The sequence below is a fragment of the Artibeus jamaicensis genome, unplaced genomic scaffold (genome assembly GCF_021234435.1).
Source record: "Artibeus jamaicensis isolate MK-2021 breed Jamaican fruit bat unplaced genomic scaffold, CSHL_Jam_final contig_354, whole genome shotgun sequence".
In the NCBI taxonomy this organism is placed as follows: Eukaryota; Metazoa; Chordata; class Mammalia; order Chiroptera; family Phyllostomidae; genus Artibeus; species Artibeus jamaicensis.
In genome coordinates, this window is record NW_026521803.1 from 15,895,428 (window position 1) to 15,910,167 (window position 14,740).

At 35.6% G+C, this 14,740-nt stretch overlaps 1 protein-coding gene across 1 annotated transcript in view; it reads left to right on the plus strand.

Moving 5' to 3' along the window:
* The window catches only part of LOC119057860 (desmoglein-1-like), a 39,216-nt gene that overhangs the window by 20,393 nt on the left and 4,083 nt on the right, over positions 1-14,740 (plus strand). The window contains exons 9-14 of the mRNA XM_037156792.2: positions 1,306-1,565; positions 2,983-3,122; positions 7,150-7,392; positions 10,870-11,003; positions 11,338-11,395; positions 13,450-13,658. Of these exons, the coding sequence (XP_037012687.2) occupies positions 1,306-1,565; positions 2,983-3,122; positions 7,150-7,392; positions 10,870-11,003; positions 11,338-11,395; positions 13,450-13,658 (1,044 nt within the window). The remainder of the gene's footprint in view (positions 1-1,305; positions 1,566-2,982; positions 3,123-7,149; positions 7,393-10,869; positions 11,004-11,337; positions 11,396-13,449; positions 13,659-14,740) is intronic.

Sequence of the window (14,740 nt, forward strand, 5' to 3'; positions counted from 1 at the left end):
GTCTTCATAAAGCGTCAGCACGTCTACAGCTTCCCTTTAGTGAGGCCATGAGCAGAGGCTTTGGGCTGCTCCTCACAGCATCCCTGCCATAGGTGATGTGCCCACATAACAGATAAACGCATTGGGGTTCAGCGAGAGCACTAACCTGCTGGAGGTCTCATCACTAGTGAGTGGTAGTGCTGACACTCAAACCCACATCCCTCTGGCTATTGAGTCCATATTCTTTCCACTACACTACCTGGGATTCCATGCTGGGGAAACTGAGTCCTAAACTGTTCCAGAGAAAACATCCATGTTACTTTAGAAAATTAATCTTTCCTCACTATCTCTACCTGTGAAACAGGAATGACTTTGATTTTTCTCCCATATATGGCATCACATATTATTTCCTTTTTATGATTATAAACTATATATAATATGCATTTGTATTTCTGTGTAATGTACATGTATACATAGTTTTATAGCCATTCTTGGAACTGCAACACAGACAATATTAGACCAAAGACCAAACATTTTTGCTAAGTGAAGAGTTCAGTTTGTGAATAAATGGTCATCTAAGTTACTCTCTTCTGAAAATTTAGAAAAACATATTTGGTATAATGCATAGTTAGGGGATTTTTCATAAAATGAAAAATCAGCTATATCCAGGAGCTGATATTGAAACCCCCTTTTATAATAAAAATGACTACTTGATTATTTTATAAGATGAAATAATTTTTCCAGAATATCCTGAAAATATAAGCATTTCTTCTTCATATGTATATGTATATGTATATATATATATACATATATATACATATATATATATACACACACACAAAAAGACACCAGACTTATTGCAAGAAGTCACATTTATAGAACTGAAATTCTTCTAAATTGTTCTTCATGGACAAAGCATGAAATGGTAGAAACTACAATGTATCCTCCCATAATTTGTGTATATGGAACTACTTTCTGAATAACATGAAATGATATGAGCTGACATAAACTGTCTTTGCACTACAAAATGCAGGGATTGACCGTCTTTATTAAGTTTTTAATTTGTTCAACAATTAGGACTCGTGTCATACATTGTCAATTTTTACAACAAAGGATCTAAAACAATTGGATTTTTTCTTGCTATGTATATTTTATGTGTTTGTACTGAATTAGAGGTAAAGAAAGAATATACTGTATATTTATATGTATCTATATTTAATTTTAAAAGAAGCCTAAAGTTTTCTTTGCTTACTATCAAAGAATGTCTTTTGCTTCTACAATTTCTTTTCTTCTGACAGTAAAATTATTTCACTCTGTATTTTCTAGCCCCTAGATTATGAAGCTGTGAAGAATCTACAACTTAGCATTGGTGTTAGAAATAAAGCTGAATTTCATCATTCCATTATGTCCCGATACAAGGTCACAGCGACTGCAATCTCAGTGACTGTGTTAAATGTAATTGAAGACTCAGTATTCCGTCCAGGTTCAAAGACATTTATAGTAACTCGTAATATGGAACAAAATTATAAAGTGGGAGAATTTGTAGCTATTGATCTGGATACTGGTGGCCCTTCAACAACTGTTAGGTAAGACTGACATTTTCAACTCATTTTCATCACATATTGAATTAAATACATATGTTCTTTTTAGAAATGTTAAGTATGAATTAAAATATTTTTCATTATTTAAAAGCCATCCTTTAATAATAAAAACACTAACTACTGAATTATTACTTAATTTAGAGTATTTAAGAACATATAAAAATTGGTGCAACATGTAAGATGTAAAAGTGTGAAGCTATTCATTGTGGAACTATTATATCTTTAGAGTTTCACACACCTGCATTTATACATTTCGTTGACCAATTAGCTGATCACCACATATCAAGGTTACTTTCCCTGGAAGGTTGCATGGACTGATTTCCCCATTGCCTGTTTGCCCAGATTGAGATCCATTAGATTTAGTTACTCTCTTTGCTTTAATCAGCACTTAGTTGGTATTGGCCTTTGATAACTTTGGTCTGAAAAATGAGGTTGATTAAAGGAAAGTCAGGTGATGTAACTTTTTTAACTTTGCATATCCAAACATTTCTCCTTGATCATAAAAATCTGTGTGACTGCGTGCACGTCTGTTTTACACAAGTGCTTGTGATCCAGCATCACAGTGGGGAAAGGCCTCACTACTGAGTTCTGAAAGGTCTCTGTCTGTGCTCTTCTCACACCACGTGAGCACTGCTGTTAGTGCTCTCATCACACTGTCCCCCCACTGCTGATAAAGTCCTCACCACCTGCAGACCTGAGTTCACTGAGGGCAGGTCACCCCCAACCCCCACCCCTGGGTCCTCTTAAAGTTCTTGTCCCTGAGTTTGGCCCAACCCCCGAGACAAAAAGTTACTAACCAGTATTTCCTTAACAAATGTAAATGAGGGGAAAAGACATGGAGGTGGAAGATGAGGAGGAGAGAAAAGAAAACAGAGAATAGGACAGGAGCACAAGGAAAGGACATGCATAGTTCAGAATTCAAAAGAAGTTCTGTGAAGTCATTGTGCATATGAAGATGGAGAGTGGAAATAGGGAGGCCGAGCTAATGATGAAGTAACTTCTGTGGTAAGAGAATACTTTAGAATTGTTAATGAGCTCAGGAAGTCCTAGGATCAGGGTCTTCCAGGATAGCACTGATGGTACCAAAGTCAAATGAAGTGAGACTGCAAGTATCAAAGGGAAATTCCGACAACCAAGTGGGTATAAGAGACATTCCACCAGGAGTGGCTGCTCAGAAACTCTTTTTTCTTAAGTTTACATCTTTGTCTATTTCTCGGTGTCCTCAAACACCTGGAACTGCCCTGAAAAAAAAATTGTCTCTAATAACTGAAAAGTATATGCAGGGATCATAACTGCTGACCCACTGACTGGAAACATTTTATAACCAAACATTTTATAAACAAAATCTCTCTCTCCTATTAGAGAGCTGACATTAATTTGTACTGTTATCTTTCAAATACAGATATGTAATGGGAAATAATCCAGCTGACCTGCTCGCTATTGACTCAAAGACAGGCATCATTACTTTGAGAAAAAAAGTTACCTGGGATCAATATCATATGCTTAATGGGAAATACAAAGGAACAATTCTGTCTATAGACGGTAAGAGATTAATTAATCAGTTTATTTTTTTTCCTTCTGGATGAAGTTATATATATACTCAGAAGTTAAAATTTAATCATTGCATTTTGAAGTAATTATCTTACTAACAAAACTTGTTATATTGGGTATTGTATAACTAAATCTTTAATGATATGAAAGGCAGTATAATTTAGTGAATAAGACCATGAGCTCTGGAGTGAAACTGGATTGGCATCTTGTACTTACTAGGTACAGGATTTTAGAGAAGTTATTTAACCCATCTTTTCCCCTCACCCTTCAATATGCATTTGAGTTACTACATGTAAAGCACTTAGATGTTCAATAACTATTAGCCCTTATTAATGTAAATAATTGAATATTTTAAATTGTATGTTTTGTAAAATTATTTTCAAATAGTCCAGAAGCCAAGCTAACTGAACTTTACATAATCTTTAAAAAGTTGATGTAAAACTTTGTGTAAACAACATGCTTATATTACTCTTCAAAACCAATAAAATTAAATGAGGCTGGTCACTGAAGGAGGGAAGTTCCTCAGGGTAATGCTAGTAAGCAGTACTTGTCACTTTAGTCATCTTCCTCCCTCTCTTTTTCCTCTTCAATCATCCTAAAACAGGGTTGACAGTTTCCACTTGCTTGACAAATGAGAAAATAAAAATAATAATAAAATAACATTTTAAAAATCATTAAACAATTCAAAATTATAATTTTTTCCACAATCAATCAAAAATAAATGTAGTGCCTGGCTGGTATAGCTCAGTGGACTGAGTGAGGGCTGTGAACCAAAGGGTAGCTGGTTTGATTCCCAGTCAGGGCACATGCCTGGGTTGCAGGCCAGGTCCCCAGCAGGGGGCACGCAAGAGGCAACCAAACTTGATGCTTCTCTCCTTTCCCCTCTCTCTAAAAACAGATAAATAAAAATTTTTTTAAAATAACTACATGTAGTTTTAAAACTAATATTACAAATAAAAATGTGATTCCATCTATTATTATATCTTATTTTGATTCAGTGCTGAAATAGGCTTAAGTAATTACTAGTTTACTCCTTTCTTACATCCAACATCAAGCTTAATTAGAGACATGAAGTAAAAACTAGAACTTAGCTTACAAAATTGTTAGGCTCCTGGCAAGGAAAAAGAATGCCTTTTCTCATCAAAAATTGCAACCTTCTGAAAATAAATATTACATGTGACGGTAATGATAAATACAACAACAAAACAGTAACATTAGAATCAGCAGAGCTGAGATGAAAGGCATGGGATTTGCTATCATGGACGGGATTTAAACTTCTCTGTGATGTACTTCCAGGGATATCTTAACTCTGAAACTATACGTTGAATCCCAACCGAACGTCAGCCATTGTGCCAGGTTCTAGGGTTACACCAATGGACAAAGGCTGACCACTGAGCTAACATTTATGTTAATATGACAGAGATAAAAATAATTATGTTAAACAAATTCATTACATTATTTTTATCAAATTTCAAGAATCTTAGGAAAATCCCTTAATATAGAAGACAGTCCCTATAGATGTTACTTGTAGCATTATCTATAATAAGTAAATGTAGAGAGCAATGTCAATAACAGGTAACTGGGTTGGTAAACCATTGTCCACTTTATATGAAATTATGCAGTCATCAGAAATCATTTTAATTAAATGATTTTTTAAATATGGAAGAATTCTTAAATGCAAAATAAAAAATGTAAAACAGAATGAGCCATATGATCTATCAATGAAATGTAAATAATATGTAAATTATAGGCATTATAATTAAGACCAAGAGATAACAAAACAGAATATCAACAGAGGTTGTGCTCAGGTAGTGCAATTATCAGTTTGTTTTATCTTTGTTTTTGTTTTGCTTCCTTATAAAATACTATGTTTCAAATTATATACAGTATCTATCCATTTCTTTATCCTATAAAGAAATAAGCTAGTAGTGTTACTAGTAATAATTCTTAATGGGGTAGATTATAATAATTCAAACAGTAGTTGAGCATATATGCTATGCACTGGCAGGCACATATATACTTCTACTTCTCTTCCCTTGCAGCTGGACAAAATTAGCTTTACATGACCTGAGTTCATAGACAGGAGTAGAGCAGTGTGTATATAATTTGAATAATAAATCACATTTTCTTTCTTTAAATGATATGCTATAATGACTTTTGCAGCAAACTTAGCTTCATAAATATGGGTTGCATAATATTTAAAAGATTAAGTGTTCAAAATATGAAAAATAATCTATGTGACACAAAAGCACTTAAAATAGCAGGAAAAAGGCTGGTGAAAGGGGCAAAAGGGAAGATGTTTGTCAAAAACTACAACTTCTAGCTACTAAATAAATATTTTCTGGGGATCTAATCTACAGCATTGTAATTATAGATAACAATATTTTACTAATGATATATACTTGAAAGAGTAGATCTTGAATTTTCTCACCACCAAAAGACAAGCAATGGAAACTGTGTGGTATGATGGAAATAATAGCTAACACTGTCATGGTAATAATCATACTGTAATACATAAGTGTATCAAATATCACATTGTATACCTTAAATTTACATGGTGTTACATGTCAAGTATAATATCTCGATAAAGTTGGGGGAATAGATAGGAGAAAAAAGATTATATTGGAATTTTCAAAATTGCTTTAGTAATAACTGCATGTAAATAATTGCAAGTGGGTTGGAGAAAAGGCTAATGTTCCATCAACATCATCCCTACACTGCAGCAAGAATTACTAGGACCACGGAAGTCTGGCCTGCTAGCACCTGTTGATGAGGAACCTTTCTGACATGGTAGATGCTACCTTTGGAAATCTTACCTCTAAGGGAGAAAACAGTCATATCTGGAACTTTCATTAATGTGGTTTTTCTAGAGTGAGCAGTTGCTAATCATGAATTTTCACATTCAAGTCCTGCAGGAAACAAACAGTACTGATGTGATGAATACATTTCTTCTAAGGTAACTTAGGAGAGAATAGTTAGAGCAACTGCATACAAAATACAAAGTAGCTGCATACAAGTAGCTTCCATTCATTTCAATAGGCGTGAAATATGACTGACTTTGTAAATCAAGATAAATGATTACAATAATGTTTTTAATATTGATCTGAGCAATTTTTTTCATTCAAAAATATCTTTTTTATCATCTCTCACCTATACTATTTTGGGGTTAAATTGTAATAGATTGAATACATGGTTACTTTGATAGCTTTTAAATGGACTAGTTTTGTTGCAAGATAAGGACACAAATATAGATTCAAATATATTCCTTATTCAACTTTATTGAGGTATAATTTACATTTAATGAATATGCCTTATTAATGTATATAGATTGATAAGCTTTGACAGATGTACATATCCATATTTACATTGCCCAAAACAAGATCTAGAGCATATTCATCACCACAAAAAGTCCCTTTGCACCCTTTTGCAGTCATTACTACAGCTCTGCCTCAGCCCATGTGCCTGCTGATCCAAATGTAGATGTATTTTAATGTACTGCCCTTTGTACCATGAGGACTCAAAATCAGTCCACTGTTTTGAATACTGGTTGCTTGGTTGGTTGAAATAAACAGCAAATATAAAGCAGTGAAGTTGAAACAAATAACAAATATCCCTACCCCTGTGTTTGGTCAAGAAATACAGTGACATATGGAAACTTCAAAGGACAAAAGAAAGCAAATTAGGAATATCTGCTTGAGAAACAAAGTGAATGTGCAAGAACATAGTCTAGAAATGCCTCCACTGTGGCTTTCAACACACCACTGGCCAATACTTACTTTCTGTGGCATTTGCTGTTTATGCTTCTCAACACATGAGACAGTTTTTCAGGAGCACTAGTAGTCATAATGGTTTGATTTAAAACTGATTCGTGAACAAGGGACAATTTGGAAAGTGACTGATGGATGGAACTAAAGACATTGAAATAAGTATTGATTCAAAAAGAAAATAGTTTTGTATGTCCAATAATTATTATACTAAGTATATAAAATATTTCTTCCATTTTCAAACCTTGTTTCAGATGCTCTTCAAAGAACTTGTACTGGTACAGTTCTTGTGAACCTAGAAGATGGTGACTGGGAAATTCTTAAAACTACTACTATAAAAGCTGATGACAGAGATAAACCTGAACATACTACTACTTTTAGTACTATTAAAAACACAGATGACAGAGTAATAACAGGTGTGCCCCTTATCAAAGATAATGTGCATTTTGGTCCTGCTGGCATTGGACTACTCATCATGGGATTCTTGGTCCTAGGATGTAAGTACTTTAACAGTTCAATTCCTATGTACCACACCTCAAAAATTGTGAGAAGTTTTTGATCTTTTGATGAATACATTTTACAAATGCTTATTTTGTTCAGCTATCAAGGGAGTTCTCCATTTGGTGCTGGATTGACCAAAAAAAATCCAGCTGCTTGGCACTAGAAGAGAAAAACTTTTTTGCATTAAATTTCAGTGTAATACAAAGTCCCATAATAGGCAGGTCAAATTGCTATGTGAGTGAAGAAGATAATGAGAAATAATCAGTTAAAACAGAAAAGCCTACATAAAGAAAATAAATGATCAGTGGGGTAGTAACAGAATTGGCCTGATGAGCAAGAAAAAAAAAACACAATACAAGAAGAAAAAAATTATGGAAAAACTCCCCACAGAATGACGTGCTGGTCACTGACATAAAGGACTCCAATAGGAAGAGCCAGAGGATGTTCAGGACTGCATGGTGACAGTTGAGACTAGAAAGATAGGCAGGCGCCAGACCTTGAAGGGATTTCATGCTACAGTAAAACTCAATGGAAGAGAGTCAGATAGATGTAGGGTTAAACTTCAGCTTCCAAATGTAATTGTCTGAGACTTTCAAAGCTTACTTTAACTTGCTGAGCCCGACTTTGTCACCTATTATGACATAACGTGGCTTTGATGATGAAAAAGAAGTACCCCACAAAGAAACATTAGAGATACATCATATTTATAGTCATTGGATTAGATCTCATGAAGTATCTAACCATGAGTGTAATATCCAATGGATTCTCTAAATGGTCTTCAACGTTCCCTTGGAGGATGGTAGATATTACAGTGGAGATGAGCTGGCCCTACAGTCTCTGAGGAATGAGAAGGGAAGCTCTAAAGTGAATAGGTTGATATCTACACACTACTATTAAAGTAAACATTGCCATTTTTAGCATAGAATCATAAAATCGTAGTGACAGAGGATACCTCAGGTATTATTTAAGTAAAACATACACACATAAAATATGAAATCAGAGCAGTCCACACTGAATCATTTTTTCTACCTTCATTTTCTTTTAGTATATAAACAGCTATACAATACATAGTTCACACTATGTTTATTAGTGAACTGGATTTTCTCTGATTTTAAATAACTTTCACCCTTTTGAAATTATGAAAAAAAATTGAATTAGTCAAAACCACAAAGATTTTGGACATGCTATCAGCACAACTTAAAGTGGAGGATCTTTTCCTATAGTTGAAAATAAAGTCCAAGAAACAAGGAACTAATAGGTGAAGTATTAGGATTTCATTGTTATTTGCTCATAAGAAATGGAAATAGCCATGAAAACACTTCTATTAAATGAGGAGAAGGTTAAAAAAGGCAACATTCTTACCAAAATAAACCAAGGCAAGAAAAATGCTACCAAATTTGCAAAATATAACCTAAAATATATAAGAAGATACAATTCCCCAATTTTCCTGCTTTGGATGTATTAATTATTAACCAACATTTTAAAACTTTAATGTTTCTCAAGGTAACAATTTACCCAGGTGCTAATTACCTCTATCGAAAAAAAACAAAACTGTTAACTTTGAATTTCCCTTTATATTGATGACTGTGTTTGAGTAGTGTCCTTAATAAAAGATTTATAAATAATATTTGGGCTTTAGAATCAAATACCTCTAAATTCAAAGCTATATCTAAGCCTGACATATTTGCAAGAAAACAAAACACCAAAAATTACTTTTCTCCTTTTTTTCTCCTTCTCTCTCTCCCTCCCTCCCCCGCCTCCCCGCCTCTCTTTAAAAAAAAATGTGCATATCATTTCTTACACTGAAAAAATGACCACTAATAGTCATGCCTTGAGGCTTAGCTCTACTGAGTTAAATACACTAACAATAATTGACATACAACAAATATATTTTTCTAAACACCATAGATATACCATTTCACATGCACATTTTAAACATATTATGTGTTTAGGACTCAGAAGTAATCTTGACATTTAAAACAGCAAACATATACAAAACAGTTACAAGTGAAAACAATGCTGGCAAAGCGCCCTGTGTTTTTATCCAGAGACACAACATCAAACCTCAGGCTCGAAAACATTAAAAACTGTTTGGTATATAAGAATATTTTGGGAGAGGGGAGCAGAGAGAATAACAGCTTTCCCTTTGGCTTAAGAGAGTCAACAGTTCGAAGTCATTAAACCAGAATTAGAAGCCCCTAGAGAAGTCAGAATTTAGAAGCAGAAAACTCAGAGTGGCAGGGAGCTGTGTGGGTTCTTCACTCCCCTCACCAGGCCCAGCCCAGGTTCCTGTCTAGAAAGAGCTGCTGAGGCCACTTCTGTTTCAGAAGGGTAATCATGTGATGGTGTGAGTGGTGATTTGTGAGATGCTTTTTCTTTTAAAGCACAAATGTCTGTAACCCAGCAGATGAATCTGCAGGCCCTGCTGGGAGTCTCAGGACAACCTCTGCCCCCACCATCAGTGGCCCTGTGAGCAGGGGGCCTGGAGGGGGCCCAGCAGCCAGAAGCTCAGCTGTCAGTGGGCAGGCAGCCCAGAGTTGACTGTGGTCACCTTTCCACCATCAGTTTTGATCAGAGTTGCCCTCTTTCTCTGCATTAGAATCTCACTGAAGGCTTTGCCTATGAATACATTTGGGGCACAACACATTGTCCTCCAGGCGGGGTGGGGTGGGGGGGCGGGTAGTGACAGGCAGGTAACAAGAAGGGTGCAGACACTTTCTCTTCTTCTCAGGAACCCAGGCTGGCCCAGCATTTCCCTCTGTCTTATTACTCTCCTCACTGCGTTCCTCCCTGCCTGCCTTGCTTTCTTCTTTCCTTCCTTCCTTCCTTCCTTTTTAGAAATTTACACATCCTTCCCTTCATATACCTATTCATTCCAAATCATTATTTAAGATCATATTATGTAAAACACCCTGGGATAGAAACTTATGTAGTTAAGAAAAATCCAGCTGGTCAATAGAAAAAGACATTGTTAAGCAGTGTAATGTTCTTTATCTGTGTGTGAGTGAGTTCAAGAAAAGGTATCTGTCTAGGGGCAGATAATAGCCTCAGAGAGGATAATGGCTTAAAGCATGAAGAAGGGGTTACTGTTGAAATAAAAGGTCAGGCATGTGTGAAAGGAGAAAAATAAAGACAAGAACAAATCAAACCTCTGGACTGGCCTTCCCACTTTCTTTTTCTCTCCTTTACTATTTTCCTGAGTAATGATGGGGGAAGACCCATCTGTTTCAAAAGTATCACACTATTGCAGTCTGAATCCCATGTAACAGATGAAAATTGATTGTAATCTAGTATACTGAATCTCACATTGATTTTGATATCTCACCATTACTCGGTTTATTTTCTCACCTTCATAATAATTTTAGGACCAAATGGGGTTATATTAGGGATTCAAATTTAATCACAAAAAGCAAGTCATTTTGTTTTAAAATGCCCTGCTGCTAATTTCAATATTCCCATCCTCTCACCACCAGTGGTCCCATTTTTGTTGATCTGCTGTGATTGTGGAGGTGCCCCCGGTGGGGGAGCCGGCTTTGAGCCTGTTCCTGAATGTTCAGATGGAGCAATTCATTCGTGGGCAGTAGAAGGACCACAGCCCCAGCTGATGGTGAGTGCAGATCTGTAAAAAACAGACTATGGTTGACACCTAAACTCAGCCTTGTGCACATGAAACTGGACATGGGTGGTCACCTCCAGTCTATGCCATTCTCTGTTCTGGGCAAGCCAATGAGGAAAATGGAGAGGGGTCAGAGGTGCATCAAAATTAGGCGGAAGTCTTCAGGGGAGGCTTTCTGAATGAGGTTCCTGTTTTAAATAAATTTCGACAGGTTCCTAAGTAGTATTCGTTCAGGAAATCTTAGTTAATTTGACAACTAACCCAAGGTATAACTAGAGATAGAAAAGTCATTACAATTGACAAAATGTTATTTCTTGTCTTTTAGGATTTGACACAAATACCACTGGATAATGCAAATGTGATTGAATGTGTTGACACTTCAGGTAGAGTTTAATTTTTTTTATTTTTAATAACTCAAATGACTCAGAAGGAATTTTGTTGTCTGTTAGCATATTTTGCTGTTCAATTGTTTTGTCTTAAAAATATTCTCGTTATTACTTTTTATTTTATTTTTTATTGGTATTCGAATACAGTTGTCTTCATTTTCCCCCAGCCACTCTCCCTCACCCCACCCATCCCCACCTCCCACCCTGGGTCCTACCCCCCTTTGGCTTTGTCCAGGTGTCCTTCAAATAAGAACATGTTTATTTTTCTTTTTTAAATAACTGATTGCAAAATAAATGATAAGGAAAACCCTACAGTAAATATTATTGTTACATGTTAAATTGTTAAAATCATTCTCAACCATCAGAGAACATTTAGGAAATAACCTGATTAGGATCTCAATAAATAGGAAAGAATAACTAAATTGTAACCACAAGCCGATATCAGTTGTACTTATTGTTGTTGTTGTTGTTCAATAGAGTAAATCTTATTTACCTGGAGGATATGAATTAGAATTAAAGTACAACCCATTTAACATAAATCTGTGCTTATTTATTGATATTAAATTTACTCCCCCAAAATATTGATTAGAATTAAAGCACAATACTATTTAATAGATCTGCTCTCATTTATTGAGACCGGAATCTATCTCCACAATTCATGAATGGTTCAAAATCACTCTGACTTCAGCTGCTATCAGGACAGAATTAAACACTTCATCCATTCTCAGCATCACCATAAATGTTAACCTACAGAGCTTCATCCCCCTTATCAAAATGAAAGCGGATGAGACACCATCAAAATCTTTCAAAAATCTCATCTGAGGTTGTGGGCATGTGGTCGAGTGTCTCCCTGCACGTGGGTCAGATTACCAGTGGAGCCCCCTTCACAACAGGGGTCTAGACCAACTCACAGGCCGACACTAGGGGACAATTAGTGAATTGTAAGTGAATAACTACCACTCTCATAAAAAGAACAATTAACTTTTAAAAACTTCCTATACTTTTGAAAAGAGTTGCACCATCTCTCCTTGTTTCAAGGTAAGTAAATATTATTGATTCTGTTATTCTTCTCTCAGTTTTCAAGCAGCTTGTAATCATGACTTTTCTTCTTTGAACTCTAAAATGCAAGAGGCACAGCATGTTTGTAACTTGAAGAACTGGACCTTACTCAAAAACTGGACATGCCTGTCTTTATATCTATTTCTCCTCCTGATATATTGATTTTTGTTAATGAGACCAAAGTCTCCCCTCCTCAGAAGCAGAAACTCATCCTTCTATATCTTTCTTATTTATTGATATTCAATTAGTTCTTAAAACCTGTCAAAACTACCAGCATATATTTATACCTTTATTCTCTCAAATTTAAGTCTCAAACTTTACCCAAACTTGAAAAAAGCACAGTGAAAGGCACCAAAGTAATAAAAGTATGTAAAATATATTGCCCCTTAAATCATGAGTTTTAATATATTCAACCATAAGACACCTTTCCCATGTCAACATGTCCCTGCCCGAGGCACTTCTACAGTCTAGGCCATCATTTTATCTCATGTACCTAGAATACTGTAACCTATTCACATCTCACATCCAAGTGCAAAGTCAAGACCCCATGTAAAACTTTCACCCGGCCGTGGCCATGGCTGCTTCTCTGAAAGCCGTCATTCAGGGCCTTTGCTGGAGGCTCTGTGTTTCTAGTACATTGGTTTATTCTCATACTGTTTACTTTAAAATAAATAAAATAAATAAATGAATAAATAAATAAAATAATCTCTAAAGCATAGTTTTTTTTTACATCTGTGCTTTTTGTAAGCCCTCTCTTCTAGTACAACTTATAACTACCAAAAACAATTAACAAAATAATTAAAAGATTAGTTAATAATATTATTTTGAACTTAATATCATATTTATTATTCCTGTATTTAAATTTCACCTTCATTTTTTTCCTTTCTAACAAATGCATACTTAAATGAAGGAACCATCCGTTAAAGTAAATTACTGATTTACAGTCTATAATAACCTACATGTAGTAAATTTAATTTGATTTACACTTTCAGGGGTTTACACAAATGAGTATTGTGGTAGAGAAACGCAAGATATGGGAGAAGAAGAAAGAATGAGAGGATTTGAATTAACTGATGCAGTTAAAACACCACGAGGACCTGAGACATGTCAAGAATATTCTGGAACATTAAGAAGAAATTCTATGAGGGAGTGTAGAGAAGGAGGTCTGAATATGAACTTCATGGAAAGTTACTTCTGTCAGGTAAGGACTCCAGTCCCCATGCCTTCCTGTCCATCCCAGATCCACTGCTGTGGCCAGGCTCCCACTATTTCCCTATGGGGCTTTGGGAAGCATCTCCTAACTGGGCTTCCAGCCTTGAGTCGTATGCCTGAGATGCATAGTGCTGCTAAATAATACAGGGAAAACTGTTACTGATACCCGGTACTCCCCCACCTAAATACAGCCAATGACCCCTAGCTGTGTTTTCTCTACGGCATGAAGTCTAACATGGAAAATAAGCTTATTCACAAACTGACCCCTGCCCTGTCATCCCCAATTACTCCTTACAATTTACTAATTGCACTTGCCAAGTGCCTTGCCTTAGTCACACCATGCTATTGCCCTCCTTGTCTTTGCTTGTGCTGTGCCTACACTGGAATGCTTTCATCTGGTCATCACTCTCATAAACCCCTACCCATCTCCAAAACCCCATTCAAATATCAGTGCCTCTGAAGTTGTATTAACCATTTTGTTGAAAATAGGGTTAGTGTTTCTTTATTTGTATTTTTGTAATACACATTCTCCTCAACTTACAATAAGGTTTGTTTCCTTAAGCCCATCATAAACTGAAAAGATTTAAATTGAAAATGGATTTAATTCACCTAACCTACCAAATATCCAAGCTTAGCCTAGTCTACTGAAAGCACATCACTTTTACACCATCATAAAACAAAAAATTGTTAAGTTGAATCATTGTATGACAGGGACCATCTACACTTGGTTTATACATTTAAAAAAAATAGCATTGCTAAAATCTGTAGGTTTATATGTTAGCACACTTTTTGGTGCCTCAAATAAGTTCTCCACATTATGTTGCTATAACCTAGTTTAGTTTAAGGCACAAAATAAACATTCCATAACAGTGTTTTCAAGACCTGTGGTACAATTCCAGAACATTCTAAGAACCTGTAAGAATCAATGTTGCCATCCTCAGGTGGAGACAGACATGCCTGTGGTGACACACCATGTGGTACTTAAGCTTTAAGGAATTTAGTTTTTGATACACATACGTCCTTCTACATTTTAGCCTAAAATGCCTTCATGAACCATCCTAAAGGTTTAGA